Source organism: Sardina pilchardus, chromosome 6 (assembly GCF_963854185.1).
Source record: "Sardina pilchardus chromosome 6, fSarPil1.1, whole genome shotgun sequence".
Classification (NCBI taxonomy): Eukaryota; Metazoa; Chordata; class Actinopteri; order Clupeiformes; family Clupeidae; genus Sardina; species Sardina pilchardus.
Genome location: NC_084999.1, coordinates 26,735,581 through 26,762,148, shown reverse-complemented (window position 1 = coordinate 26,762,148; position 26,568 = coordinate 26,735,581). Strand labels below are relative to the sequence as shown.

Here is a 26,568-nt window from a genome sequence, read left to right as displayed (position 1 = left end):
CAGAACTAACAAACACAGGATAATCTCTAATTTAACAATTTCCTTCTCAATCCAATAAATTATTCCAAGGCTTCATCTTGACCAGTTTCCTGTCGTCTCACACTATTTGCAGAGATATGATCATTTTCACCAACGTTCTTCATGAAAAGAAAGCCCTCTCAGAAGGTAACAGTCAGTGATTTATATCAGTTCTGTAAAAATTACACTTTTTTTGCATACCTTTGTACTTGCATTTTTTTTCCATATCAATGAGAAGCACTCAAAAACTCCAGTTAAACTTGTTCACAATGGACAAAACATCTGAAACACTGAAGCCAGGGCATTAACAGGGATTTTACAACAGGCAGAGGCTCCTTCCTCTGAAACTCACTCTTACTCCGTCAACACTTCACAAATGTCTGAACAAATGAAAATCCAGGATATACGCTACTGGTAACACTGAAAAGTTTGTCTTTTTTCTAAAAAAAAAAATAAAAAAAATATTCAAAAACAAAGGAGGACAAACCAAAAATAATCTGAAATTTTAATGAAGTTAGGCTCATAGTCCTTTTTCTAACAGTCCTTCACAGCCATAGCATCACCATTTCAACTAACGATGATGCCCAGCTTGAAACTGAAATCACACCAGGTATGCCCTCTCCATCTGCTGTCATGGAGCCACACCTTTATTTCAAAACGCCATGTCGGTTAAGAAACTATGCAATCAAAGCACCTCGGACCACAGACCCCAACCATCACTGCGGAAAACTGACTTTGGAACAAAGCTTCGAACCCATCCATTCCTCCAAGTGCTAACCAAAATAGAAGAGTATGAGAGATGAGGCCTCTGTACATTCCTACTGTAGTGAATGTGTCTTGCTACAGAGGTGAGGGTGTGCCAAGTTTGTTAAAGTGTCTTCTCTGACGGTGGTGTGCGGTGGGGAGCGGAGGTGGACTCTAGAGAGGTGCGGTGCGGTGCGGTGCGGTCTCTCCACAGAGTGACCTCGTTGCCGTGGCAACAGGGAGATCTCGGATAGCAGCATGGAGTAGCAGCAGGCTGACCCGACAGCACCGAGCCACGCCGTACGCCCCCCAACCCCCCCCCCCCCACCCGCCGCATCCCCACCCCTACCCCTACCTCCACAGGTGATCCTCTCTTTAACCCCCCCCACAAAACTTCACCATACCCCAAGGCCAGTATCCCCCCCCAATATGGGCCAGTCAGATAGGAGAGTGGGTCAGGCAGAGAGGAGGGGTGGGTGAAGCTGCACTACAGCTAGTGGTGCCACTCGCTCTTTCCTCATTTAAGAAAAAGGGAGAGGGAGAGGGTGGGGTGCAATTGAGCAAACAATATCAAATCCAAAACCAAAACAAAAACAGTCACAAGAACATCTAAGGTGGAGGTGCTGCTTCACTGTTGCTATATTAGCTTTGCATTTTTGTTTGTTTGTTTTGTTTTTAACACAAAGCACACGCGCACAAACATGAAGCAGGGGTGGGCGGGCATGGCACAGGACAGGAAGTCCGAGCGTAGGTGGCTTCGGGGGTGGGCTGGTCGTCTCGGCTGACGTAGCGTCCCTTCTCCGTGCTGGCGGTGAGAAGGAGGTGTGTGTTGGGCTGGCCGTGGGAACAGGTGTGGGGGGTTTGTGTCTCTTCTTCGCGCTCCGTTTTAGGAACCCTGACGGTGCGGCTGCTGTGGTGGCGGCGGCGGCGGCGGCAGGGGGGCTGCTAGTCCTAGCTGGGCCGGCACTGCACCTGTCCCTCGGAGCTGTCCTCGTCGTCGGAGCCCTCGGGCCCGCGGCTGCTCAGGCCCGTGATGCGGTAGCCCATGTTCAGCAGCATCACCTCCAGGGGGTCGGCGTTCATGCGCCGCTGGTTGGCCTGGGCCGCCCCCTCCATGTCCTCCACCACGCGCCCGTTCTCCCGCTCCGACTGGGGACCACAACAACAACGACACATGTCAACATGTAAACACAGGAACGCAGTCACAGTATTTTCCCAACTATTAGCCGCGGTTTATGCATTGATTTTGCTAATTTTCTTCAGCTATGAGGTTAATACACGAGGGCAGTTGACATGGTATTAATATGGTTTTGTTTCTTTTAACTTGCACTGTCCTGCGGCTTACACACAATGCGGCTAATACACAGGAAATTACTGTATGCTCTCCTTACTGACTGTTTTGATGATCACAATCGCAATCATGACTAACTTTCTAGCAGGCCTGAGATAACATTGATAAACACAGTAAATAACACCTATCTCTCCAGAATAATGACTCACATGTCTTGTAACAATGAGTTAGAATCAAACACCTCACAATATAATGTCATTGAGTAAGTGGTGCAAGTGCAATTCATAATAGAGTTTGGAAGACTATAGGGGCCTCTCATTCAGCGTTTATACGTCCTCCCTCGCTCCTCGGGCCTCGATCCTCACTGATCTACATAAAGAAAGATAGAAGAGGGGATAGACTATCCCATTGTTGCCGCCCCATCATTCTTTATGTACATCAGTGAGGATCGAGGTCTGAGGAGCGAGGGAGGACGTATAAACTCCAAATGAGAGGCACCTTGTGTCGCGTTTGGGTAGCAGCGGCCATTTTACCCGCATACTAAAGAAGGATACATCGATTGCTCATGGGAACATAGTTAACGGCAAGAGGAGATAAGAAAACAAATCGTCATCTTGCTAAAACGATGGCAAATTATTAGAGATTTGACGTCACAATCCCGAACTCTATTCAGTGCAAAGGAAGCATTTACGAAACATCATCAAATTTGTGTCAGTGAGGAAGTGAAAGGCATTTCAAATAGAAACAAGAGCAACCGTGGTGGACCAGGGAACACTGGTCGTTGGTCAAAAAACATCAAACCACAAAATGCGATGAATTCAAAGCTAATATGAGAGACTCTGGCGAGTACCTCTGGCCTGGGGTTCCAGAGCCGCACCACGGGGTCGATGCCGCTGGTGGCCAGGAAACAGTAGCCGGGGTGGGGCTGCAGGCAGTTCACGATCGACTCGTCCCCCTGCAGGATGCGCACCAGGTTGGTCGTCTCCTTCTCCCAGATGAAGAAGGAGCCGTCGTCCGAGCCACTCACGATATACTGCCCTTTACTGGAGGGAAGGAGGATGCACCGAGAGAGACAGAGATATTATATAAATGGTGTCTACAGAAATGCAGAAACAAAACAAAAAAACTCAGAATGCAATCCAATATCCCTGTGTATGACAGCATACGAGGAATAGTGTATATACATGAGACAGGGCTGCTGCTGCTAAGCCAGGGGTCAAACTGACCTGCCGAAGAAGTTGGCCTCTTTGATGTCTGTAGTGGTGTTGCAGTGGCCGCAGTAACGGTGCTTATAGTCGAAGCTGCGCTCTCGCAGCACGATCTCGTCTTCCAAGATGGACTCCTTCCGGCTGAAGTTGTGGAAACGGATTGAGCTGTTCCCCTTCTTGTCTTCCGCTTGATTCATATTGAATACATACATTTTTTTTATTTTAATATACAATAAAAACAAACCTAAAATTGAAAGATTAGAATTTAAAATTTGACTACTATTAGCAAATTGAGTTCAAGGTGCTGCACGTTAACACTAGCCTAGAAATCTACAGACTTAGTTGAGAGATTGCCCGAGTAAACTTCCCTCGGGCAATCACATCGCGTATAGAGTCGGTAGGTAGGCTTAACATAATGACGATTGACATGCGACCAGAAGTTGCGACTGTTAAGCATCCTGAAAACAAGAAAAGGATTCGTTGTAGCGCTATCCTGTTGCGTAGAGAGGGCATTTGAAAGACAACCATCTATCCCACCCCTCCAATTGAGCCCTCCCCTATGGGGAGTTCCTAGGCCCTACATCTTGATGTGGGTCTGGCTCGTTAGGCTACGTCAACACGATGATTTCCTGTAGATTGTGTATGACTCACATGAGTCTGTCTTGGCGAAGAGGGCGGCCTTAATGTCCTTGTCGAGGGCGTCGCAGGCGCTGCTGTGGGCTTGCTCAGGAAACTTGCCCTTGAAGTCGTCCAGGCACTCCAGGGCCTCGGCCACATACTTGAGCTCGAAGAGGCAGCGGGCCAGCCGGAAGTGGGCCTTCAGGTGGCTGGGGTTCAGGGACAGAGCCTTCAGGCAGTCCCGCAGGGCATCGTAGTGGTCACCATCCCTGCATGGGTCAGAGAGCAGCTTAGATAGTAGGGATGTGCCATATGGTATAGTCTAGAGGTAGACCGATTAATTGGGCCGATTATTGGTATAGTTTAAGTAATCGTTATCGGCTGATATCCAAATATTAAAGCAACACTCAAGCATATTTCCTCTGTCGCATGAACGCTATTTGTTTATCCAGCAAATGGTCAACACCTAGTATAGTCCATGTACCAGTAGAATTCCCCCCCATGATAAGAATTTGTCGTCCCACGGTAATAAGGTAGCGCAAACGTGGGCAACTCACATGTAGAACGTGAACAAGCATGACGAAAGCTAGAGTTCAAATCATAGGTGAGTACGAGTAGCTGATGATGGTCAGGATTGAGTTTTACTTTTTTGGATCACTGTTTGTGTTTACATAGTTCTCAAAACTGTAAACTGATGTGACTTATGGCCAAGAAGATAACAGTAATTATTTTCATGCATTGCCCATATCTATGACATGGCCAGTAGTGGGAGCACTACTAGTGGCAGCTTCATACAGGGCAAAAATGATGCGCTTGGTGATACATTTTTCAGAAATGCCGTCCTCTCCATGATATCAGTTAAAGGAATGTAACGTGTCTTCCGCGAAACAGGCACAAACAGGTTTTTAATCAGCCCGTCGGTCAACCAAACAGAATTGTCCTTTTCAGAATTAATGTCTGAATCACGTGGTGGCTGCTGCAGTGCCATGGCGACCACAGGGCTTACCACTTCCTCTTCATGTAGGCTGCGGCGCGGTTGCCGTAGAGCATGGCGTTGCGCGTGGCCTCGTGGATGCCCAGGCTGTACAGCTGGATGGCCTGAGTCCACTGCTGACGGGCGAACGCGTCGTTCGCTTGCTGCTTTATCCGCTCCAGATGAGGGGGCAGCTCAGAGGAGCCACTGCTGGGAGGAGTGAGGGACAGATGAGAGGGGGACAAAAGAGGAGAGAGGAGAGAGAGAGAGAGAGGGAGAGATGGAGAGAGGGAGACATGGGGAGAGAGAGATAGAGAGAGAGGGAGAGATGGGGAGAGATAGTGGGAGAGATGGGGATAGAGGAAGAGACAGAGGGAGAGAGAAGGATAGAGGGAGACATGGAGAGAGGGAGATAGAGGGAGAGATAGAGATCAAAGGAGACATGAAGAGAGGGAGATAGAGGGAAAGATGGAGAGATGGAGGGAGCAGAAAGGGAGAAACCAGAAAAGACAGAAAGATGTTGGAGTGATGCAGTTTGCAGTTTGGGTTGAGAGGGAAGCAATACTGTGAATTGTGATCATGCTGTAAGTGCCATATCAAATGTCTCTTGTTGACCTCATTAATTATGGCAGTTATATCAGTGGGGTATAAATTATCTATAGCTTAAGTTAAGTGCAATTGTCATCCACTGAGATTACTAGGACGATGCAATGTTTTATATGCCAAACCAACTCCGTAGTGCAGAGAGCCTCGCTAGTGAACAAAAGCGTTTATTACCTGCTCTTGCTGTCAGATAACCGCAGGCGACTTGCTGGCAGGTGGATGCCATTGGTGACTCCGTTGGTAGTCTTGCCATTTTGCACCTCTGTGGAGACATTTCGAAATGTGGCGCTAACTTAACACCATACAGTGGGTGTCAGAGTGGAGCAGAGAGAATTTCACCCCTCACACACACACACACACACACACACACACACACACACACACACACACACACACACACACACACACACACACACACACACACACACACACACACACACACACACACACACACACACACACACACACACACACACACACACACACACACACACACACACACACACACACACACACACACACACACACACACACACACACACACACTTACCAGATGATGATTGGCACTTTTTGGGTAGAAGGAAAGTGTACGGCCTCTGTTTGAACATCAGGTCAAATAGGTATACCTGGAAACATCACATCATGGACCATAGTCAGAGTACCACTCCAAAACCCAACCCAAGACCCAACTACATGTTACATGATATCATGTAACGAACACACACACGCACGCACGCACGCACGCACGCACGCACGCACGCACGCAAGCACGCACGCACGCACGCACGCACGCACGCACGCACACCAAAAATATTACACAAGCAATATAATGTGGGGCATGTAACCTTGGTCAAAAATTGAAAGAAAGAGAAATGATTTGTGTCATTATCTGATCTTATCCATCTTATCTAACGGAGCTGGCGTACCTGTTCTCCTCCCATGTTGACCAGCAGCTCAGTGCCATCAGGACTGAACGTCACGTAAGTGGCCACCAACACCCTCAGACGGTTATTGTAGTCCGGCAGCTTCACGGGAAGGTGACCTGCAATCGGCAAATAAATAAATACACAAAACAAACACAAACAAACAAACGTCCATTTACTCATTTAGCTGCCGCTTTTTTCCCCAAAGTGACTTAAAGATGAGGATTGACATTACAGCTAAAGTACAAAAAGGAGACCTGCAAGTAACAAAAAACACTCCCTTTCCATACAGAGCAGGACGAGTAGAGGATGATGGTGTAGCGTTTAAGTGACAACCAGAGACAGCAATAAGGAGAGTTCCAGTAGTGGTGGACAGCAGGAAGAGCACAGTGTAAGAGAGATAAACACACAAACAGGTGTGCCTCACCGACGCCACCCAGTGGTAGGTCCCGAAATACCTGCACTATGCTTTATTTCACGATCCTCCTCCAAACTCAAGCCATCATCTCCACAACTAGCCTTTTTAAAGGGGAACTATGCAGGTTTTTTTTTTTTTAAGCTTAATTTACCTTAACTGAACAGCTTCGGAGTCATTGAAATGATTATAGGTTTTTTTTCAGGTTGAATGGTGGCCGTTTCGCTTCCACCTAGCATTTGTGAGTGAAAAAAAAAAAAAAACCCTTGCAACTTTGGGCCGCTGCACTGACAAACAGAAAGTCTCCCAGCCTCGCGATCATAATCATGGAAGGCAGACTGACTGATTGAGGAGTGTTGTAAAATATACACGCTAAAGCTGTTGGGGAAGCTCTGCAGAGAAACCTGCAAGCATAAAACGAGGAAACAGCGAAGAAATCGCCAAACCTGCATAGTTTCTCTTTAAAACCAAAAACAAAATTTCACGTGGAGCCTTAACAGTAGTGAATTACACAATACCAATTAACTATTTCACATACACGTGCAAATAAATTTGGCTCAAACTTGATCAATCTTTGTTCAAACAGTGAATGATATATTGCCACCACATCCCCCGCAGTCCCTCAGAGAGGGTGAGAGTGCCTGACCTGCCACATAGTACTGTCCGGCTCCGTCAGGAATAGGCTTCCGCTTATCACAAAACGTATGCACGCCAGCGGTGGGATTCTGGGTCATGGACTTCCTGTATGTTGAGGGAAACAGGAAGAGCAGGTGTGAGGGCGCAACGTGGATGGAGTGATTTCGGATGTTTGGCAAAATGTATAATAGTGACCACTGGCTAGAAAAAAGTATTAGTAGGTCTATATAAATCTCTAAAGTTCATATAATGTGCAGTGTAAATCCATCTATTGCACTTCAAAATGTTTCAGAGAGTATGCATGAGCAGCATGCACAACCAATTCATAGTGCTTTGGCTTATTAAGAAAAACTTTTCCGGTAAAGCCTCGTGGACCGCCGTGGCAATATTGTGTTCTCAGCATCAGCGACACCCCAGATGGAAGGTGCTCTGACTGCGTTCTTACGTTCACCTGTGATTGTGAATCATACGGATGTCATAGAGACGTACGAAGGGCCCATTGGCTCCCACGGCCAGGTAATTGTTGTCGCGCGGGTTCACCGCTAGGCACTTGGCTTCTACCAGCTGGCCGCAGTATTCCGTTAGGTCGATGAGTACTTCGGAGCGCTTACTGCTCTCTCGCAAGTCGTACTGCCTGTAGGAGGGAAGAGAGGAATAAAGCAACTTAAGTATGGCATACATATACTGGGAAGTTTGTCTTGGACAGTCAAGTTCCACTTCTCTGAAAGCTATGGAATCGTGGAGTAAGATTAACTTTTTAACAGAACATATGCTTTACAGGATTCTGGTGAGCAAGGCTGAGCAAAGACCAGCAATCCAAACGTTTTCCCTAATTTTCGAAATGGTCTTTGACAACAATACTTTTATTCTAAAATGGTTTGATCGGCCTCATTTAAAACATATACAGTATATGTGTAGGATCATTTCCAGGTGACACACTCGCTGTGCACTTATGTTATTCTGTTTACTCTTTTTAGAGATACATTTCTATGTGAAGGACTATGTGTCCTCTACGCGTGAAGCATTATACACTGCTGGGTACACTGTTGTGTACAGGCAATCCCTGGGACTGCCTTGGATCTCCGGGGGCCTTGCACACACACACTCTCCGCACATCGGTCACTGTCTGCCCCCGTGCCTGCCCCCGTGCCTGCCCCCCCTGATGGGCTCCCATAGCCTGCAGCCAGTGAAACATCTGTACCCCATCAGTAAGCCTTAGCAAAACACGCCACGGCGGGCACCAAGTCCCAAGGTTGTTGAACGCCGCCCGCCCCCTGGGGACGCATTAAGTGTCGGGGAGTGGGAGTGGACAAGGAGACTGGGAATGATTGAGGTACCGCCGGAGGCGTGTTCACAGGTCAACAGTCCAGCACGTCTCCTGAGGACGGCGTCGTCACAGCAAAAAAAACGAAAAAAAAAAAAAAAAACAAAAACGTCACAGCGAAAAGGAGGCTACCTGATGACGCCGTCCTCGGCGGCGCTCCAGAAGGTGTTGGGCCACATGGGCGCTGTGGCGATGCGCTTCACGCGGTTGGTGTGGTCGGAAAACATGTGGATGGTCTCCTTGACGGTCAGGTCGTGCACGTGCACTTTGGTGTCGGCCGCACCGGTCACTAGGATGCGGTCGCCTGAGTGAGGCAGGAACTACACACATAGAGGCAGGGAAACATTAAGACACATTCCTGCACCGCTGCGATCCATCCTATAGGCATCATGAGATAACAATGAGAGTCTGGTAGACCCTGTGAACGACAAGCTGAGGACAAATATCAATTCCTTTCTAAATGGAATGCATGCATAGCAGAGATATGCATCACTGCTCTAAGCAAGGCAGAATTAAACCAGAGGATCTGATTATCTCAAAAATGCCACCCCCCAAAAAAAAATAATAACGAAGAATTGTTATTAAAACAAAATGTATTGGTTCATTATAATTTCCCTCACATATAGCTAAATAGTGTTATGGGAAAACAAAACTCTTTGAGAATGGCACCGGTGTCTGGTTGATAGCTACCTTCACAGAGAAGATGTTAGCTGCATGGCCAGTGTGCATGGTGATCAGCTTCTTGTGTCTGAAAGGATCCCAGACTATGGCATGCTGGTCATCTGAGCCAGATGCCAACAGACTGAAGTAAAGGTGAATCAATGCATCAGGTATCATTTATTACTCTTCAAAGTGTAAATTCACAAACTTTCCTCATGTACACAAACTAAAGAAACTCAAACATGTGTCAATTCAGAAGAATACAGCAGGACTTACTCTCCATTTTCATTCCATTCCAGGCAATTCACACAACCAGAGTGGCCCTGATAAAACACAACCACACACCGATAACCTTTTAGAGAACTGATGAACTATTCATACCAATAGGCTACAACAAGAAAGAAAATATTGATACTGATGGACAATTAAGGTACTCAAATTAGCTGGGTAAACCCTGCCTGATCTACCGGCGATTTGGATTTCAAACCACATCTTCTGGGTCCAATAACAAACTAGGTGATGCACAGAGTCATTTGAACTATGCATTGATCACGCCTCTGTGCAGTAGAAATAAAGCGCAGACTCCCCAGACATATTCAATTTATAAAAGTGAACCAGACTAAGAATGGCCAGACTAAGATTATCTCTCTCTCTACCAATCAGGTCTGTTGACATATCTGTACCTGCAGCTCTGCCTCCAGACCCAGTCTCTTAATGAAGGGATCAGTCACATGATAATGCCTCTGGAACCCCAACGCCCTCTTTTCCTGCAGAGAAACCACAGCATTTAGAGAACACCGCTCAAACACTGCTCAGAATTATCCTTTACATATGAATTTCAATTTCCATTTAATTTCACTTATAGAGCGGCAAAACATTACACATGTCTCATGGCACTTAACAGTGTTAAACATTCAGAGAGAGCCCATGAGTAACAGGGGTGAGAAAAAACTCCCTAGAATTAGAGATACATATAGGAAGAAACCTCAGACAGATCCATGACAAGGGCCCAACCCATCTGCCTAGGGTCAGTTACAGTACAGTAAGGTCATTTAGTGTCAAGAATGTACAGTAAAGCAAGATCACATTAAGTAGTCAAGAATGTATTTTAAATTAAAAACGATACCAAATTGAAGACTTTGAACACCATCCTTAAGTATCTCAATACCAATACTGAAGCAGTTGCACAGCAAATAAACCTCAAACGTCAGTTATAGATGACAGAACATGGATCTTAGAAGTCTTTTTTAACTGATGTAAATACAGCTTTCATTTAAAAACCTGGTTAAAACACCATTTGTAAAGTATTGGCAAAATGGAGTATTGCATTTTTTATAAATTTCAGGGTATCGCAATACCTAGTACTCTAGTATTGGTGCATCGTACAACACTATTCTGATGATGGGGAGGCTAATGCCTTGAAGTCCTTGTTGTCATAGCATGCATCTCTGTCTGGCACTATCTGATGCCCTCAAAACACTATTAGTTAGGATTAAAATCACCCTTCTATACGGCTGAATAAATCTGTCACAGCTTACCCTGATCTGCCTGTGCAGGAGGTCGCTGGTGATGTTGACGGCAGACATGGTCTCTCCGCAAATCATAGAGCTCAGCCTTGGGATGGGGCGGCCGGGGGAAACTGGGATCAAGCGTCAGCAATCACCTGGCATCTGTGTGGCGAAGAATCTCTGGAAGGTTCCTAAACACCGTACAGGCTGTTCTATAAGAATGGAGAGCAGTGGATTTTCATTCAAACAGAGACAATGATCCACCAGGCAACATGGTTTTGTTTGAATGCTCTCTACATGTGTAATAGCAATGCTCTCTGACCTTTAAATGCTTTATGATCCATGATCACATATTTTTGTCATACCACATTCCTTTCTCAGAGTCATTGTTATACATTCATATCATATGCAAACCACTTAATGGTCACTGGTCATGAACACGACTACACCTACTGTAAGTGGTTTCAACAAAAATGTTACTAGAATATCTAAACTGATAAACCATAGATCTGCAATTAATTATCATGTTGGCTCCTTTGAGAACAACTGCTCAGGTAGTGTCGCAACTGACAAGTAAAGATGGTGTTACTGAAAGGTGAGGGATCTGCAATAGGAATAGGGATAGGAAAGTGCAAGTGATACAGAGATGGCAAACTTAGCTAAACAATTCACACCTACCAATAACCACCTTCATCTGACAATAACACTCGGAAAGTTATACAGGGCTGGCTTGCTAACTTAGCAAAACAATTCCCACATGTGATCGATCGACTTAGTCTTAGAAGTCTTGATCGAACACGAAACGTTGGCATTAACATTACCATTGGCCGATACGGCCCATATTGGGCTAGCTCTACCTCTCTGAAAACTGGGTAATTTAGCCACAATCACCAAGCATGCAAAGTTGGTTCCTTGAAACTGAGAATGGGAACTCGAGGTCAAATAACATTGGCAGTGCCTACGATGAAGAACATTCGCGAGCACAGACCTGTTAGCGGAGTTGGCTGGCTAGCTGTGCCAGTGGAACTTGCTTAATTATTTCATGATATTAATTCAGGTAAGCTCCTGGCTTGATGTTAGCTATCAAGCTTAGCTAGCTAAGAACAGAGACTGTTGTTGGCTTGTATGCTAGGAGGCTAACCTTGTTTATGTTAGCCATAAACAGACTGTTATGTCACACATAGTGCAACTACCGTAGATAGTGCATTTGTTGACGACACTGTCAAATTCCTCGAGACTCGCTGATGTTGTACTTTTTAAATCCTTTGCCAGCCAGCTAACCAGAGTTAGCAACTTGATTCGGGACTTACCTGTGTATCTGGCCTAGATGGTGTTGGTGGACCGTGTCAACCCAAGCCTCACGTAGCCTACACGCACCGTCCACTAAAGAAACTGCGTTGCTCAAAATATAAAGGGACAAAGTCCCTTTGGAATACTAAAGTCGCTATACATAGAATTCCAAATCATATTTCTGTTTTATTTACGAACGCACAGCTGACACAGTGTCTATTGCCATCATATTGCAATTCCTGTATTGATCCCACCCCTCTTTTAGGACGTACACTTCAAACTTGGGACTCTGTGCGTTGATTACGTTTACGAAAGAAATGGCCGTAAACCATTTCGTGAATACTTAAGTCGCGTCCGTTTTTGGCATAACAGGTCAGTATAATCAGCCAATAAAATGCTAGAATGTATAAGACATAAGTCAGTAGGCCTATTCTACAGTGCACTACACCATTTACTGTATGTTTTTACTATCAAGAAAAACACCAAGAACTAGGCTAGTATTATCTTGGCTTAGCATCTTAAAAATTTGCATTTATCTCTAGCCTACCTACAGTGTCTCTCCCCTATTTCAGAGGGCAATTTGTTGTTTTCATAGTGATAGTGTTGGCAAAATACATTTCCATTCACTTCACACCTCTGAACTCTCTCATGCAAGTAGAATGACAACTGCTTATGCAGTTTTCCAGAATTTCTATGGAAAAATAAATCACTTTTTTTTTATCTCAAAAGTAAGCCCACTTAATTTGTTTATGATATTTGGCAGAACATTTTGCCTAGAGAGGTTTCAATGACATCAAAGCTAAAACATTAGGTTACATTAACATTCATGATCAGTTTCTGCTATAGTGAACTCAAATAGTCTGCATTTAATGTATATTTTCTTTCCAATCAACTCGGTTTGGGTGCATTTTTAGAACAATATCTTAGAGGGGAGCTTTAGTTTATCAGAACTTGGAACGTTTCGGCTTTTATTTTGACAAAGTCAGAGTGTGGCCATATTGTTGTGGTGTGGAGTACATTCAGCTGCAGTTCGTAAAGCGCCTGTGAAGGAAATTTATTGACAAGAATGACGTGTTTGTGGATGGGAAATGTACGTATTTGTATGATAGTTATGTTGATATGGGTTTAGAGCAGAAACAAACATCATTAACCTGCTAGTTTGTTAGAACGTTCGTTTGTTTGACAGGTCTGTCTGTAGGCTACAACGTTAACGTTTCATAGCATGTTGCCAGAAACTGCCAAACTTCAGGCAAGGATAATATAATTAAAATAACTTAAGTTATAAGCAACTTACTATTTGTTTTATGATATCATAGGGTAAACGGGTTGTGTTTGTATAGCACTTTGTTTGTACCATAGAGTGTAAAAATTAGGTGTACCCCACGGTAGCCAAGGTTACCCGAAGTAGAAGTTTCTCTTGTAGGCTGCCATACCTGCCATGCCATGCCGTCATGTCAGGCCATGTCTCTTGAGGTCAGTTCTCATTAATGTTTTCTCTATCTAGCTTGAGCCCTATATGGACGAGAACTTCATTACTCGTGCTTTTGCCACCATGGGAGAATTGGCTATAGGTGTGCGGATCATCCGCAACAAAATTAACTGGTAAGGCCTGTTATGGTATTGCCACCTGTCCAGGTTTCACCTGATTGTCTTCTTTTTAATGGTGTGTCCAGGGGGAAAAAATATTCTCCCTGAACACTGACTGTCCCGTTTTTTCTACATGATGCAGCGTAAAATTTGTAAAGTATTACAATTATTACTGTTGGAGCAAAATAATATTACACCTATTAATAACAGTGTTCGTTTTATATGCATTGACATTGACCATTTAAAGTAACTAGCTCCAATCCAATTTCACTGCAGAAGGGCAATTTTTTATATGGGTTAGATGGATGAGGGGTGCCGTTGATTATAAGAAAAAGGGTTGATTGGGTTGCCGAAATGTCCAGGTTTTTGGTCACCCTATGGTGCATAGCCTGGGCAACAGTTATGGGGTCATTAATTGATCAATGGGATTACATTTTGTCCATACCACAATGTGTAGGCCTATGGTGCCTTATAAAATTGTGAATAGCCCATATAGTAGCCTAAACGCTCTTCTTGACTGAGTAGGGGTGCGGCGGGCTACTGCTTCGTGGAACTGTCAGATGAAGCGACAGCCGAAAGGTGTCTCCGTAAGATCAACGGAAAGTCTGTTCCCGGAGCAACACCGGTAACTCTAATCCCACAACAAGACAGCCTGTTGTGTTATTGTCAGTAAATGTTGTAATAGAAACACGCTGGTTGAGTAGCCTAAAGAGAGTGTTGTCCCTAAAACACCCTAAGTAAAACGGCTACCTTTTGAAATTCAATCCAGCCTTGTATAATGTTTGGCACATTTCACTTTACTAAAGCATTCCTTTTCTCATCCCCCTCCCTTTTCTCCGCAGCCAAGGAAGTTCAAGCTAAATCACGCTACATATGGGAAGCAAGGAGAGATGAGGTACTTGCTATTTGCTGTCGAGAGCACATTTTCCATCACACATCTCCCAGCTAAACAAACAAACAAACAAACCAGTTCTCTTTCACAATCAGTCTTTTCTTACAGTGAAGAGGGCTGACTCAAAATACTGATACTGGGCAATGTTTCTATCTGAAACGGAAGGTATCTATCGCAAGACGCACAGCATCACCACTCAACACTTTTGGGTCTTTCACACATGTGGATTTCAGCAACCAACTGAAATCCGTAAAAATAAATCTCCATTTTGCCGTCAGACATGTAGCAGCAGGGCTACAATGAGGGGGCTTTTCCATGAGAGTCAGTCTGTCATCTGTCATTGTTGTGTAAGGGTACGTCTTTGTCTCGGACACTTTTCTCTTTCATTGGCTACTTTTGAGCAACATGGTGATGCTGCTCTGATCTTCTCCCACTGTAGGAGCCGAGGGGGAGACAACAAGTACTCTCAGCCTCACTCCTACGACCAAAACCAGTACTACCAGCAATACCCCGATTATTATTCAAATTGGGGTTATGATCAGAGCATAGGAAGTTATGATGGGTACGACTACAGTCAGTATGATTGCAGTAATCAGGTAGGTTGCACTACTTCCGGATGGGCCTATCTACATTAAATTAGACGTTTCCAAAGAGGAACTTAAATTGAACACTATCTCAGGCTCATGCTTTAATAACTAACGGTCTATTGCAGAGCTATGGGGACGTTTTTCAAGATGACCCTCTTGAAGGTGAGGCCAGTTAATATTGAATTTCTTGTATGCATAAGTACTTGAATAGACTGTGACCTAGTTCTTATTTGCTGCTGCAGCAGTAATATACAGTGCTGTACTTTAACTCATTCCTGTTGACTAGTTGCATGATTTGGTTGAATGCTGCCTCCTTGTGACCTTTCCTGGAAATGTTTCTCTTTTCAGACCCTGCAGAGGAGCTAGATGTAGCTGAGGCCAATAGGCTGTTTATTGAGGAGAGTGAGGAGCTGTATGACGCCCTTATAGACTGCCACTGGCCCACGCTGGATTCCCCAGATCCCACCACCGCCCAGTAGAGTACCAGGAATCAACTCCGGGCATTTGACTGAAACCTTTGTCACAGTTCATTCTGACTGATTCATCCTTCAGAAGTTGGAACAGAGGGATGTACGCACCCATGCCATGCCAGACAGGCAGGCAGGTGTTCTATCTTACCTCTTGACTCGAGTGGGCAGTGCGTCCTCCTGGCTGTTTTTTTTGGACACAAGCTGAAAATGGAATGGCCAGTGTCCTTCCACATTAGTTGACCTAAACACCTTTTTTTTTTTTTTTTTTTAAAGAAAGAAATGTCCTTTTGTTGTGAAATATTGTTGAATAACAGCTTTGTTTGATGAAAGACAAATTACTGATAAGAGAGGGCATTTAGAGTGTCCTCAACTTCCTGTGTGTAATGCTCAGTAGCCTATTGGAATAGAGGATTTTTCTCACTGCTGGTTTTCAATGGTGAGGACTTACTCAACTCAATGTCTGATTCCTTGACATTGCTCGTGCTCTGAACTTCTTGACAGTTTGAAAGACATTCTTATTTCTGTTTTTAATAGATGGTGTACGGCAGCAGGGTTCCGAATGAAACAAGTCTCATTTTGTCCACATGACCCCTAAGCGGTCATGGCAACAGTACAGCTGTGTGCTTTATCATGGCTCAGTTTCGAATGAGTCAGACTATAAGCCTTCAGATATTTGACATGCCAAGGGGAATTTATGAAGACTTAGGTCTAGAATCTTAAAATGGAATTTCAATGACCTAATTCTCTTCTCCTTCAGAAGAGGAAGATAGAAACACTGTGGATAATCATTTGCAAATTCACACATATTTAATTTCAGGTTATTGGGCTTCAACCCTGACTCATCCAACTTTACTAGTCTTTACTAGCTAAACTTCCCCAGACTAGGCAATCTATTTGTACAAGAGCAGTGTGTTGAACTGAACTAATTTTGAATTGAACTGTTTTCACAGAAACAAAAGAATACATTTTTGGAAATGTACATGTTATGTGGTCATTGTTCATTAACACCCTACTGCATGCAGTGAGTAGAGTAAAGAGGGTCATAAATAGAGAGTTTATTATGATAAGAGCAATGCACTTGACACTCAAGATTGCACAAGATTGATTTTCTTATGGCATTGCCTGGATATTTTCAGCACTGAGTTAGCTATTTAGTATGATCTGAGCAAGCTTTATAGGCCTACAAAAAAAAAAAAAAAAAAAAGATATCTATTCAACTAGAGACCAATATCCTACTAAATTCCACATTTGGGACAAATCCACCTTGGACAAAATCTCCTCTTAGTAAAGCCGAGTGATTCTGTCCGTGCCTTCTCTAACCGCCCCCACCCCCCATTCCACGCCACGCCACAATCATGTGAGGGAAGCTCAGCATTTCGAACCCATTATAAGTCCTATGAAAGTCATGAGACCGACACCATGCCCTACTGGTAAGTGGTCTCCAATCAGCTCAACTCAGGCTCGCCAGATCGCTAGTTTCCATAGCCATACCGTTTGGAATTCTGTCACATTGTAGGCTGCATTTTTTATCTGCCGTTGAAATATTTATAGTTAGACTATAAAGTCAACTTATGTTGAAAAAATAAGACGACCAAGTTTGCTTTCACTGGTGTCCTAAATTAATCCCACCATCCTGTTTGTTTGAGAATATGCTATTCCACAAACGACATAGGCGATATATGGAAAACGTGATTTAAAATACCAGCCAACTGATTGAAAACTTGTCTTGAGCAAAAAAAGATTGCCTTTTTGGAAAGATAATATTCCTGCATGCGTGCGGATTAATGTCATCAGCGTGTGACGTAGCTAGTCTAGGGCTGGGTTTACAGAACGCTCTTTTATAATACAAACTAGGCGAAACAGAAGACCGTGGTTTCTCCGCCAAGTAGGCCTACCCACAGTAAGATATTTACATTCAATTTAACGAAAGTGTATAAACTGTAGGTTGGCGGATGCCGTGTTAATATCACATATGTCACGGCAACACCCAGAAACTGATGCGAGTTGATGCTGTAGCGGTAGCCTAAAGGAGACCGGGGATGCAATCGGCGCGCAACACATGATGAAGCATATAGGCTATTTACAACACGTTTCGTTAGAATGTCTTGAGATTTTTGTAATGTATAGCATGTCGTCAAAGCATAGGCTACCTCTATGTCATGTTAAAAATTGTCAACAATTTTGGTGAGTGCCGTAGCCTAGAATAAAAAACACCCTTACTTTCTCAGGCTTGACCAAATAGTGGAATAAAGGACACTTGCCATATGATAGTAGCCTCCAGTACCGCCACCCTTAGGACCTAGTAGTTCCATATTAAATATAACAGAAAATTGTTGTATCGGCATCTGTTCTCGGAAGTCTGCAGCAAGGCTCATGTAACCCCCTGAAAAACACACACACGCACACAGATTTTTGGCGTAGACCGCATTAGGCTACAGCCTAGATGTTTGTTTTTTAGTTAGGCTGCTCTGAAGCCTCTTGTATCGCTGTTCATACTGGCATAGACCGTAAACAAGGCATGACAGCGAGGAGTCGTCATTAGGGCAAATCTAGGCCAAGGCAGAGTAGCCTACTGTCTATTTTTAGAAAATAATCTTCCCATGTGTGTTTTGGTTGTTTGTGATTGTTGATGTGCCTAATTGTGACATTTCTGACCGTTATCCCATAGATATTTCTGACCACCCGCTCTGGAACAGCTGCCAGCCTCTTTAGAATTGGTGGCTGTCTGACGTGTCCACAATTATGTCATACGGGAGGGCAGACAGTTACCGCTCGCAGCCGCGGGATTTCAACAACCTCATTCAGACATGCAGCACCAACATCCAGAAAATCACCCAGAACAGTGAGTGACATTGCGCCCTCAACAAAATCAGTCCTGGCCTGGAAGCCATTTTGGCCACATTACCTGAGATTCATGCAATTAAAAAAGTCATGTGATTACTTATAAATTAGGTTAAGACTATAGGCCTACCTTCCACCACCTCACACTATGTCACATGTTATGGGGTCATGCACTACATTAGGAGTATCCATCATGTTATTGGAAATGAACCAAACTCCACTCTTTCAATTAACTGGAATGTAGGCTAAAGTGGGTATATGCTATTTAAAATGATAGTGAATACCTTTCAGTCCTCTGAACTCTCTTAACTAAGGCTGCATCTGCTTGTTCTCCTCACAGCTGGCCAGATGAAAACCATGCTGTACCAGCTGGGGACGCGACAGGACACACCTGAGCTCCAGGAGAGGCTGTGAGTGCATGGGACATGCTCTTAAACTAGCCACTTTGAACTCTGCTGTTTAGGGTATAGCCTTCAGTTTGATGCAAGTAACTGATGCAAAACTCCATATGATCCATCCAATGATCCTGGACAAGGGCATAGGTTGGCGTAGGGACCACAGGGACATGTCTCTACCGATATTTTGGAATGACAAAAATTAAAATGGTACCTATGTTTTAGTGAACTTATTTGTATTGTGTTTGTTATGAAGTCATATTTCATTCTGATGTGTCATCTCAGGACAACCAGTTTAGACATGCTATCATTTGATTGCTGAAAGCGAATGAGATTTGTCTGATGCTCATAGGAAAGTGTCAAAGCATACTGCTTGACTTGTCCGTGGCAGACACAGAGCAGGCAAGCAGCTATGCCGACATTTGTACATTTCTCCAAAAGGTGCACTTTTGGCAAAACGGTTGCAATGTTTCATGTATTGGGTATTGGGTATTGAATATTAGCATGGAAATATCCAAACTCGTCACAAAGTGAATGGAGTCTGGTGATTTGATTGGGAAACGTTCCTCGATCTCCCTGAAAGAAGACCTAGGCGAGCGGGGCCAGGCTAAGTGGATATGTCTCATGGTCTCTGAACTCTAATGCATTAATGGTGTGATAACAGTATCAGTGATGTTTCTGTCTCATATTGATGGACTCTTCATTTTGTGCTGGTGCAGTCAGCAGGTACAGCACTACACAAACCAGCTGGCTAAGGAGACAAACAGACACCTGAAGGAACTTGGATCTCTTCTCCCTCCCCACTCACCTTCAGAGCAGGTGAACGATGCTTTCGCAGTCCTTTTATACGGTTAAATGTTTGCTTGTCACAAGTTCTCACAACTTTCTGTGGCAGCTGAATCACATTCACATTGATTTGTCAGAAATACATGAGAGGTGTACTGATGCGCAGCTACTCTATAGCACTACACACAACTCTAATTTTTGTACATTGTTTGATAGGCTTTCATTGTCGGCCTAGTCTTAACATTTTATTTTCAGTTGTTAGAAATGGTTGTGTTCAAAATTAGTGATCACCAAAAGTGTTGGGGGCATATTATCCCCAACGTAATCTGACATCTGTGAGAATTATGAATCTGGCATTTACATTCCTCCCGCTCTCTGTCCCACAGCGTCAGCAGAAGATCCAAAAGGACCGGCTGATGAACGACTTCTCAGCGGCCCTCAACAACTTCCAGGTGGTGCAGCGGCGTGCTGCTGAGAAGGAGAGGGAGTCAGTGGCCAGAGCCCGCGCCGGGACCGGCCTGACGGTTAGTCACACCGAGCACCACAGTCTTTGGTATTATTTGCCCTCAATGGTGCCTTCCAGGCAGCACTGCCTTCAAGGCACTACTCCCCTCAGTTTAGGGGTAGGATGAGGGTTGAGGGGGTTAAAGGTTAGGAATAGGGTAAAGGTAGTGCCTTTTAGGCTGTGCTGCCTAGAAGGTGCCGTTGGGGGCAAAAAACACCATTGAGCGTCACACCATAGCATCAGCCGCAGACAACCACCCGCCCCCTATACACCCCAGACACCCCCCCACCACCACCACCACCCCTGCCAGATAGGGTGCCAGGGACTGATGCGCAACATTCACATGTCAAAGCCAAGAGCGCTGCAGAGATCCACCACCATGTCAGTCAGAGCAATGTTTGTACATTTGCAGGAAATGTTTATAAGTATGTCAGGAATAATAATAATTAAAAAATACATTTGAAATATTAACTACTCTCAGTGTACATCAATAAGACCGATACAGGTTTAGTATTTATTTTATGTTTTTGAACAGATGGAGGATGGGTTTCGAAAACCAGATGAGCAACTTGTGACTTTTGAAAGGTTGGCTAACTCAAGATTCTTTCATTTTCTAACACACCATTCCCTCACTTATTTATTGGTAATAACTTAATTTAATTCAGTAACTTCTGCACGAAAGATGATGCGTCTAAATATTGTGTTGTTCAAATCTCTCCAGAAAATTTATTTATTTATTACCCAGCTAACATAATGAAGTGTTGCGTAATGAAGTTTTGTTTGTTGTGCGTTCCATTATTTGTTATTATTTGTACAGTAACGAGGAGAGGAGCCTGATTCAGACGCAGGCGGAGGAGATGCCCGTCACAGAGGAGGATCTAGAGGGTATCAGAGAAAGAGAGACCAACATCAGACAACTGGAGGTGAGGGACCATTCTGGCCTGATATGGTCCTGATAGTGTATGTTCCTGGAACTGGTTGTCTAAAGCCCAATTCACACCAAAGATTCCCGACGCGACGAGACGGAGTTGCAGCAGTGTGAATTAGAAGTTGCACGTAGTTGCAAGCCGTCGCAAGCCGTTGCAGAGCATTAAACATGTTGAGTGGCAGTCGCAAGGTTTTAGAACGTCGCGGCTCATCTCGTCTCGTCTCGTCTCGTCGGGAATCTTTGGTCTGAAACCTACTTAACATGCAGAGCAAGGTGCTACTGCTAACAACATCATGATCATGGGCTTGACACTCAGGGCATGCACATGCAGAGTGCATACACATGCTGTATATGTGTGGACAGTAAGTAAGAGTGGAGAAGTGTCAGATGAATGGATACATGTAAATGAATAAGGAAGACCCTCTCCCTTCCTGCATTCACTTCTGAATTTCAGGATTTTTGATCTGACAAGGTATGTTTGTAATATCATAATATTAATGTAATATTGTATATCATGACCTTTTTTGTTTTGCTGTTTTCAGTCAGACATAATGGACGTGAACCAGATTTTCAAAGACCTGGCAGTAATGATCCATGACCAAGGGGAGATGATAGGTAAGGACAGCACAACTTGTGTTGTGTGTGTGTGTGTGTGTGTGTGTGTCTGTGAATAGAATAGAATAGAATATACAGTGAGGAGAAAATGTATTTGATACCATGCTAAAGTTGCCTAAAAAGAGGAATATAAAATCGTCATTTGACAATTGATCTTAATGTCTTAATTCAAAAATTGAGTAAAAATAAAACCGCTAAGTACGCCAATTTTCTTTGTGATGGAAGAATGTTTCGTAAATAAATAAATGTTCTTCCTAAATGCTAGGGGGAAGTAAGTATTTGACCCCCAATGTAACCCTATGGGAATTCAACACATAGGGTTAACATAGGGGCGGGCAGATTTTTATTTTTTAAGGCCAGCTATTTTATGGATTCAGGATATTATGCATCCTGATAAAGTTCCCTTGGCCGTTGGAATTAAGATAGCCCCACATCATTACATACCTTTCACCATAGCTAGAGATTGGCATGGTGCTTTTTCCAGTAGGCCTATTAGCCTGTTTGATGCTCATTGAGCTCAATGCAAATCAAACAGGCTAATAGGCCTACTGGAAAAAGCACCATGCCAATCTCTAGCTATGGTGAAGGGTATGTGATGATGTGGGGCTATTTTAATTTCAAAGGCCAAGGGAAATTTATCGGGATGCATAATATCCTAGATCCATGAAATAGCTGGCCTTTAAAAATAAAAATCTGCCTGCCCCTATGTTAACCCTATGTGTTAAATTCCCATAGGGTTACATAGGGGGTCAAATACTTCCTTCCCCTAGCATTTAAGGAAAACATTTATCTATTTACGATACATTCTTCAATCACAAAGAAAATTGGTGTCCTTGGCGGTTTGATTTGTACTAATTTTTTGAGTTAAGGCATTAAGATCAATTGTCAAATGATGATTTTATATTCCTGTTTTAGCAGGGTATCAAATACATGTGCTCCTCACTGTATACTTTTTTGATCCCGTGAGGGAAATTCAGTTCTCTGCATTTAACCCAATTTAACCGAATTAGTGAACACACAGCACACAGTGAACACACAGTGAGGTGAATCACACAACCCAGAGCAGTGAGCTGCCTGCCCAACCAGCGGCGCTCGGGGAGCAGTGAGGGGTTAGGTGCCTTGCTCAAGGGCACTTCAGCCGTGGTGGACTGGTCGGGGATCGAACCGGCAACCCTCCAGTTACAAGCCCGGTGCGCTAACCAGTACACCACGGCTGCCCAGACACACACACGGGTGTGTGTCTGTGTGTGTCTGTGTGTGTCTGTGTGTGTCTGTGTGTGTGTGTGTGTGTGTGTGTGTGTGTGTGTGTGTGTGTGTGTGTGTGTGTGTGTGTGTGTGTGTGTGTGTGTGTGTGTGTGTGTGTGTGTGTGTGTGTGTGTGTGTGTGTGTGTGTGTGTGTGTGCATGTTCTTACCTGTGGTGTGGTTGTGTGTCACAGACAGCATTGAGGCGAATGTGGAGAGTGCAGAGACCCACGTGGACAGAGGGGCTGAGCAGCTGCAGCGGGCTGTTTATTACCAGGTGAGGAGGGGGCCTCCAGATGGATTAACAATCATACCAAACAATACATTATATTACATTACATTACATTACATTACATTACATTGTATTCAGATGTAATCTCATTGAGCAGAGTACAGGTTCAAAGCAATGAAATGCAGTTAGCACTTCAGTGCAAAAGTGGAAAAGAATAGTTTATTTCTGCAAAGATATGTAAAGTGTATTATAGTTTGCATAGAGACCATAAGCGGCCACATTCACGTTTTTGGCATGGATTTTTTGTTTTTGCAGAATGTAGGCCTATCTAACATAAAGGTGCACTTTTTGCTAGATTTGTCTATTTCCAAGGTACACTTTTAGAAAAGACAAATTCAGAAAATCAGGACAATTATTAAATAAAGTTCACAAATATCAACAATACTTTAAGCTGCAAATTGCGATAGCTGATCGATTTAAATCATGTGTATGAAACCCAAGGAATAGCCCAAATAGACTAGTAACTACAGTCCTTTGTCTATCAGTCTTACGTTATAAACACTTTATTGTATTAAGCATCTCAGGAATCATTCTCTGCCAATCATTGCCACCAAATCTACGCCTGAGCACAACCTCAATGCCGTGGCATCAGACCTTTGTTGTTGCCTGTGTAGGCCATGTTCCACTCCATTAACTTGACCACATGTGTGAGTGAGAAGCTCTCCCTCACAGGTTCTCAGTAGAGATGTGAAGGCCTTTTTCATGTGTGTGTGTGCATGTGTGTGTGTGTGTGTTTGTGTGTGTGTGTGTGTGTTGCAGAGAAAGTCCCGGAAGAGGAAGTGCATCCTGGCCATCATCCTGGCCCTGGCCCTGACCATACTGGGCATCATCATCTGGCAGGCCTCCAAATGAAGCACACAGCCATGCAGATAGATCGTACATGGAACTGGTGACATGTCAGGCTATGAGTGGAGAGAGTTGAGCTGTGTGTGTGTGTGTGTGTGTGTGTGTGTGTGTATATGAGAGAGAGAGAGAGAGAGAGAGAGAGAGAGAGAGAGAGAGAGGGAGAGAGAGAGGGGGAGAGGGGGAGAGGGAGAGTGTGTGCATTTTATTGTGAAGGACCATACAGAAGGGGTGATATATCTGTGTGTGTGTGTGTGTGTGTGTGTATGTATGAAAGAGAGAGAGAGAGAGGGAGAGCGTGCATTTTATTGTGAAGGACCATACAGAAGGGGTGATATATCTGTGTGTGTGTGTGTGTGTGTGTGTGTGTGTGTGTGTGTGTGTGTGTGTGTGTGAGAGAGCATGTGCGTGGTGTGTGTGTGTTTGAGAGAGAGAGAGAGATAGAGAGAGAGTGTGTATTTTATAGTGAAAGACCACACAGAAGGGGTGATACTGTATATCAGACTTTGTGTGTGTGTGTGAGTGTGTGCCTGTGTGTGTGTGTGTGTGTGTGTGTGTGTGTGTGTGTGTGTGCGCGCGCGCTAGTGATGGTCCTCACAGTGTTCCAGTAAGTACAGTTCTGAGGAGAAGTGAATAACCCTTCTAGAGTTTACAAGAGAGGAAGTTGCCAAAAACAGACACAATATCAAATCAAATGTTTTTACAACCCAAAGGAGAACCAAAAAGGTTTTTAAGATGGCTGTTTCCTTAGTTACAGTAGCTTACGTGGCAACAAGGCCAGGTGATGTGCACCATTATTATGCAAAACTCAACTTTAAGTAGCCTAATTGTCATTGTCGAGGATTAACTTGTATGTTTGTGTGGGAGAGAATGGCAGGGTACTGAGGATAAGAAGTGCATAATTCGTTCTTCTTATTCCCCATTAATTTTCTTACTGCAGGACTGCATCTACTGGTAAAGGTAAATCATCTAAAATGGTAATCACGGCAAGAGCTTTGTAATTACTGTGAACGAATGTGTAACATTTAAAACAATGTGTAAACCTTGTTAAACGAGTGACTTGTTGTAAGACATATCTTGTCCTGTCATATATAACGACTGTAGTCTCACTTTCTTCTTGTGGTCTTTTCCCCTTTGGAATACAACTGTATAATAATAGTAACTGTATAATATACCCTCATCAGCTCAAGATGTTACCTGACTGGACTGGTGGTGATGACAGTGCTGAGGGTCACTTATTAATGACCTATAATAAACTATCATGAAGATTCATGGTTAAAAGTCCAATCTATGACTCTACTCCAAATGTAGTCAAATTCAGCCGATTGTATACAGTTATGTAAATGTGGCCATACATTATACCAGCCAATCAAAACATTACTTCTAGGGCATGGATGAAAGGGGTATCATTTGATTGGCTGTCAGTGTTTTATTATTATTCATAATAATAATAATAATAATAATAATTATAATAAATGTTCAACCATTATGATAACTGAAAAATCCTGTTGAAATATAAATAAACTTCCGAATTTCTCAAAGAAAAAGATAGTTATATTACATTACACGGCATGTAATCAGTGAGTAAATGCTCAATTTCCTTATACTTATCATTTTCATACCGAAGCCTAGATCTCTGAAGTTTGTCACCAAAAAGAAACCAAAGCTGCCATCTTAGCCCATATAAGGAGATCCAGGTGTTAATTGAAGCTGCTTATGGCGAGTTGCATTGTAAGTTACCCCGCGAGAGTACCCCGCGAGAGTTTAGCAAGTGCGATATTTAAAAATTCCCATGTTATTTTCCCATAGGAAAAATGGCAAAGATACTGGATCTCCTTATATGGGCAAAGATTGTAGCTTTTTTGTAGGCGATTTTCAGAGATTTTTTTTGTTACATTTCTGTTTTTTATTACTTATTCAGCATGTATAATAAACATGGCTCAAAAAAATGCATAAGAAATCCTTGTACGAGACAATAAAGTACATATAGGGCATGGATAGTAAGTCAGATTCTTGATACTCTGTTCCAGAGTTGGAAATGATTGTGAAACCCACTGAAAGTAGGCTTCACTTTTAAGTATCTACATTTATGTATGCAACATTTACATAGGATGACAATTACATTGACCAGGAGATCATCATTATCATTATCATTATCAAAAGTTGCCTTTAGTGAAAGTGAAATGTAGATTTGAACTTTGGCCACAAGGTGGCACAATATGCTATTGCAGGACAGGAGACATCTCGGTACACTGAGGAACATCTTGCGTTATCAAAATAATTGAATACATGTTATGTAATAGAAGGAATTGCATGCATGTTTTCATTAGCTGTCTGATATTTTCTCTGACTTGAGTGTTTAGGAACGAATGA

General features: G+C 43.5%; 3 protein-coding genes across 8 annotated transcripts; 2 read left to right on the top strand and 1 right to left on the bottom strand.

Moving 5' to 3' along the window:
- Positions 1-1,123: 1,123 nt before the first annotated feature.
- wdtc1 (WD and tetratricopeptide repeats 1) lies at positions 1,124-12,494 on the bottom strand. 2 transcript variants are annotated; one of them, XM_062539230.1, is made up of 16 exons: positions 12,232-12,494; positions 10,952-11,133; positions 10,097-10,180; positions 9,690-9,736; positions 9,444-9,555; positions 8,886-9,073; positions 7,881-8,063; positions 7,440-7,534; positions 6,382-6,497; positions 6,006-6,081; positions 5,630-5,717; positions 4,886-5,062; positions 3,913-4,148; positions 3,280-3,448; positions 2,904-3,096; positions 1,124-1,911 (listed from the first exon to the last, which is right to left on the bottom strand). In XM_062539230.1, exons 2-16 carry the CDS (start codon positions 11,015-11,017, stop codon positions 1,714-1,716), a joined length of 2,028 nt encoding a protein of 675 aa, XP_062395214.1. In that variant the 5' UTR covers positions 11,018-11,133; positions 12,232-12,494; the 3' UTR covers positions 1,124-1,713. The 2 variants fall into 2 exon arrangements, with proteins under 2 accessions (XP_062395214.1, XP_062395215.1); XM_062539231.1 differs by having other exon boundaries at positions 4,886-5,059.
- On the top strand, positions 11,841-16,726 carry LOC134083097 (tRNA selenocysteine 1-associated protein 1-like). 3 transcript variants are annotated; one of them, XM_062539238.1, is made up of 7 exons: positions 11,841-11,978; positions 13,716-13,813; positions 14,324-14,423; positions 14,641-14,693; positions 15,130-15,286; positions 15,403-15,439; positions 15,626-16,726. In XM_062539238.1, the coding sequence occupies exons 1-7, from the start codon at positions 11,964-11,966 to the stop codon at positions 15,754-15,756; spliced, it is 591 nt and encodes a 196-aa protein (XP_062395222.1). In that variant the 5' UTR covers positions 11,841-11,963; the 3' UTR covers positions 15,757-16,726. The 3 variants fall into 3 exon arrangements, with proteins under 3 accessions (XP_062395222.1, XP_062395221.1, XP_062395220.1); XM_062539237.1 differs by lacking the exon at positions 11,841-11,978 and adding an exon at positions 13,198-13,301; XM_062539236.1 differs by lacking the exons at positions 11,841-11,978; positions 13,716-13,813; positions 14,324-14,423; positions 14,641-14,693 and having other exon boundaries at positions 14,722-15,286.
- A 140-nt stretch (positions 16,727-16,866) lies between these two features.
- On the top strand, positions 16,867-25,643 carry stx12l (syntaxin 12, like). 3 transcript variants are annotated; one of them, XM_062539234.1, is made up of 10 exons: positions 16,867-17,177; positions 18,416-18,589; positions 18,929-18,998; positions 19,703-19,802; positions 20,156-20,293; positions 20,810-20,859; positions 21,092-21,197; positions 21,745-21,817; positions 23,255-23,337; positions 24,112-25,643. In XM_062539234.1, exons 2-10 carry the CDS (start codon positions 18,490-18,492, stop codon positions 24,202-24,204), a joined length of 813 nt encoding a protein of 270 aa, XP_062395218.1. In that variant the 5' UTR covers positions 16,867-17,177; positions 18,416-18,489; the 3' UTR covers positions 24,205-25,643. The 3 variants fall into 3 exon arrangements, with proteins under 3 accessions (XP_062395218.1, XP_062395216.1, XP_062395217.1); XM_062539232.1 differs by having other exon boundaries at positions 16,867-17,647; XM_062539233.1 differs by lacking the exon at positions 16,867-17,177 and having other exon boundaries at positions 17,722-18,589.
- The last annotated feature ends 925 nt before the right edge of the window (positions 25,644-26,568 follow it).

Excerpts from the sequence above, each read along its gene's own strand:
- wdtc1 (XM_062539230.1), bottom strand. The coding sequence starts at position 11,017 with ATGATTTGCGGAGAGACCATGTCTGCCGTCAACATCACCAGCGACCTC. Across the intron at positions 10,181-10,951 it reads TCCTGCACAGGCAGATCAGG|GAAAAGAGGGCGTTGGGGTT; the intron begins GTAAGCTGTGAC and ends GTTTCTCTGCAG. Across the intron at positions 4,149-4,885 it reads GCCTACATGAAGAGGAAGTG|GGATGGTGACCACTACGATG; the intron begins GTAAGCCCTGTG and ends TGACCCATGCAG.
- LOC134083097 (XM_062539236.1), top strand. The coding sequence starts at position 14,834 with ATGTTTCTATCTGAAACGGAAGGTATCTATCGCAAGACGCACAGCATC. Across the intron at positions 15,287-15,402 it reads AGTATGATTGCAGTAATCAG|AGCTATGGGGACGTTTTTCA; the intron begins GTAGGTTGCACT and ends GGTCTATTGCAG. Across the intron at positions 15,440-15,625 it reads TCAAGATGACCCTCTTGAAG|ACCCTGCAGAGGAGCTAGAT; the intron begins GTGAGGCCAGTT and ends TTCTCTTTTCAG.
- stx12l (XM_062539234.1), top strand. The coding sequence starts at position 18,490 with ATGTCATACGGGAGGGCAGACAGTTACCGCTCGCAGCCGCGGGATTTC. Across the intron at positions 18,590-18,928 it reads CCAGAAAATCACCCAGAACA|CTGGCCAGATGAAAACCATG; the intron begins GTGAGTGACATT and ends TTCTCCTCACAG. Across the intron at positions 21,198-21,744 it reads CCAACATCAGACAACTGGAG|TCAGACATAATGGACGTGAA; the intron begins GTGAGGGACCAT and ends TGCTGTTTTCAG.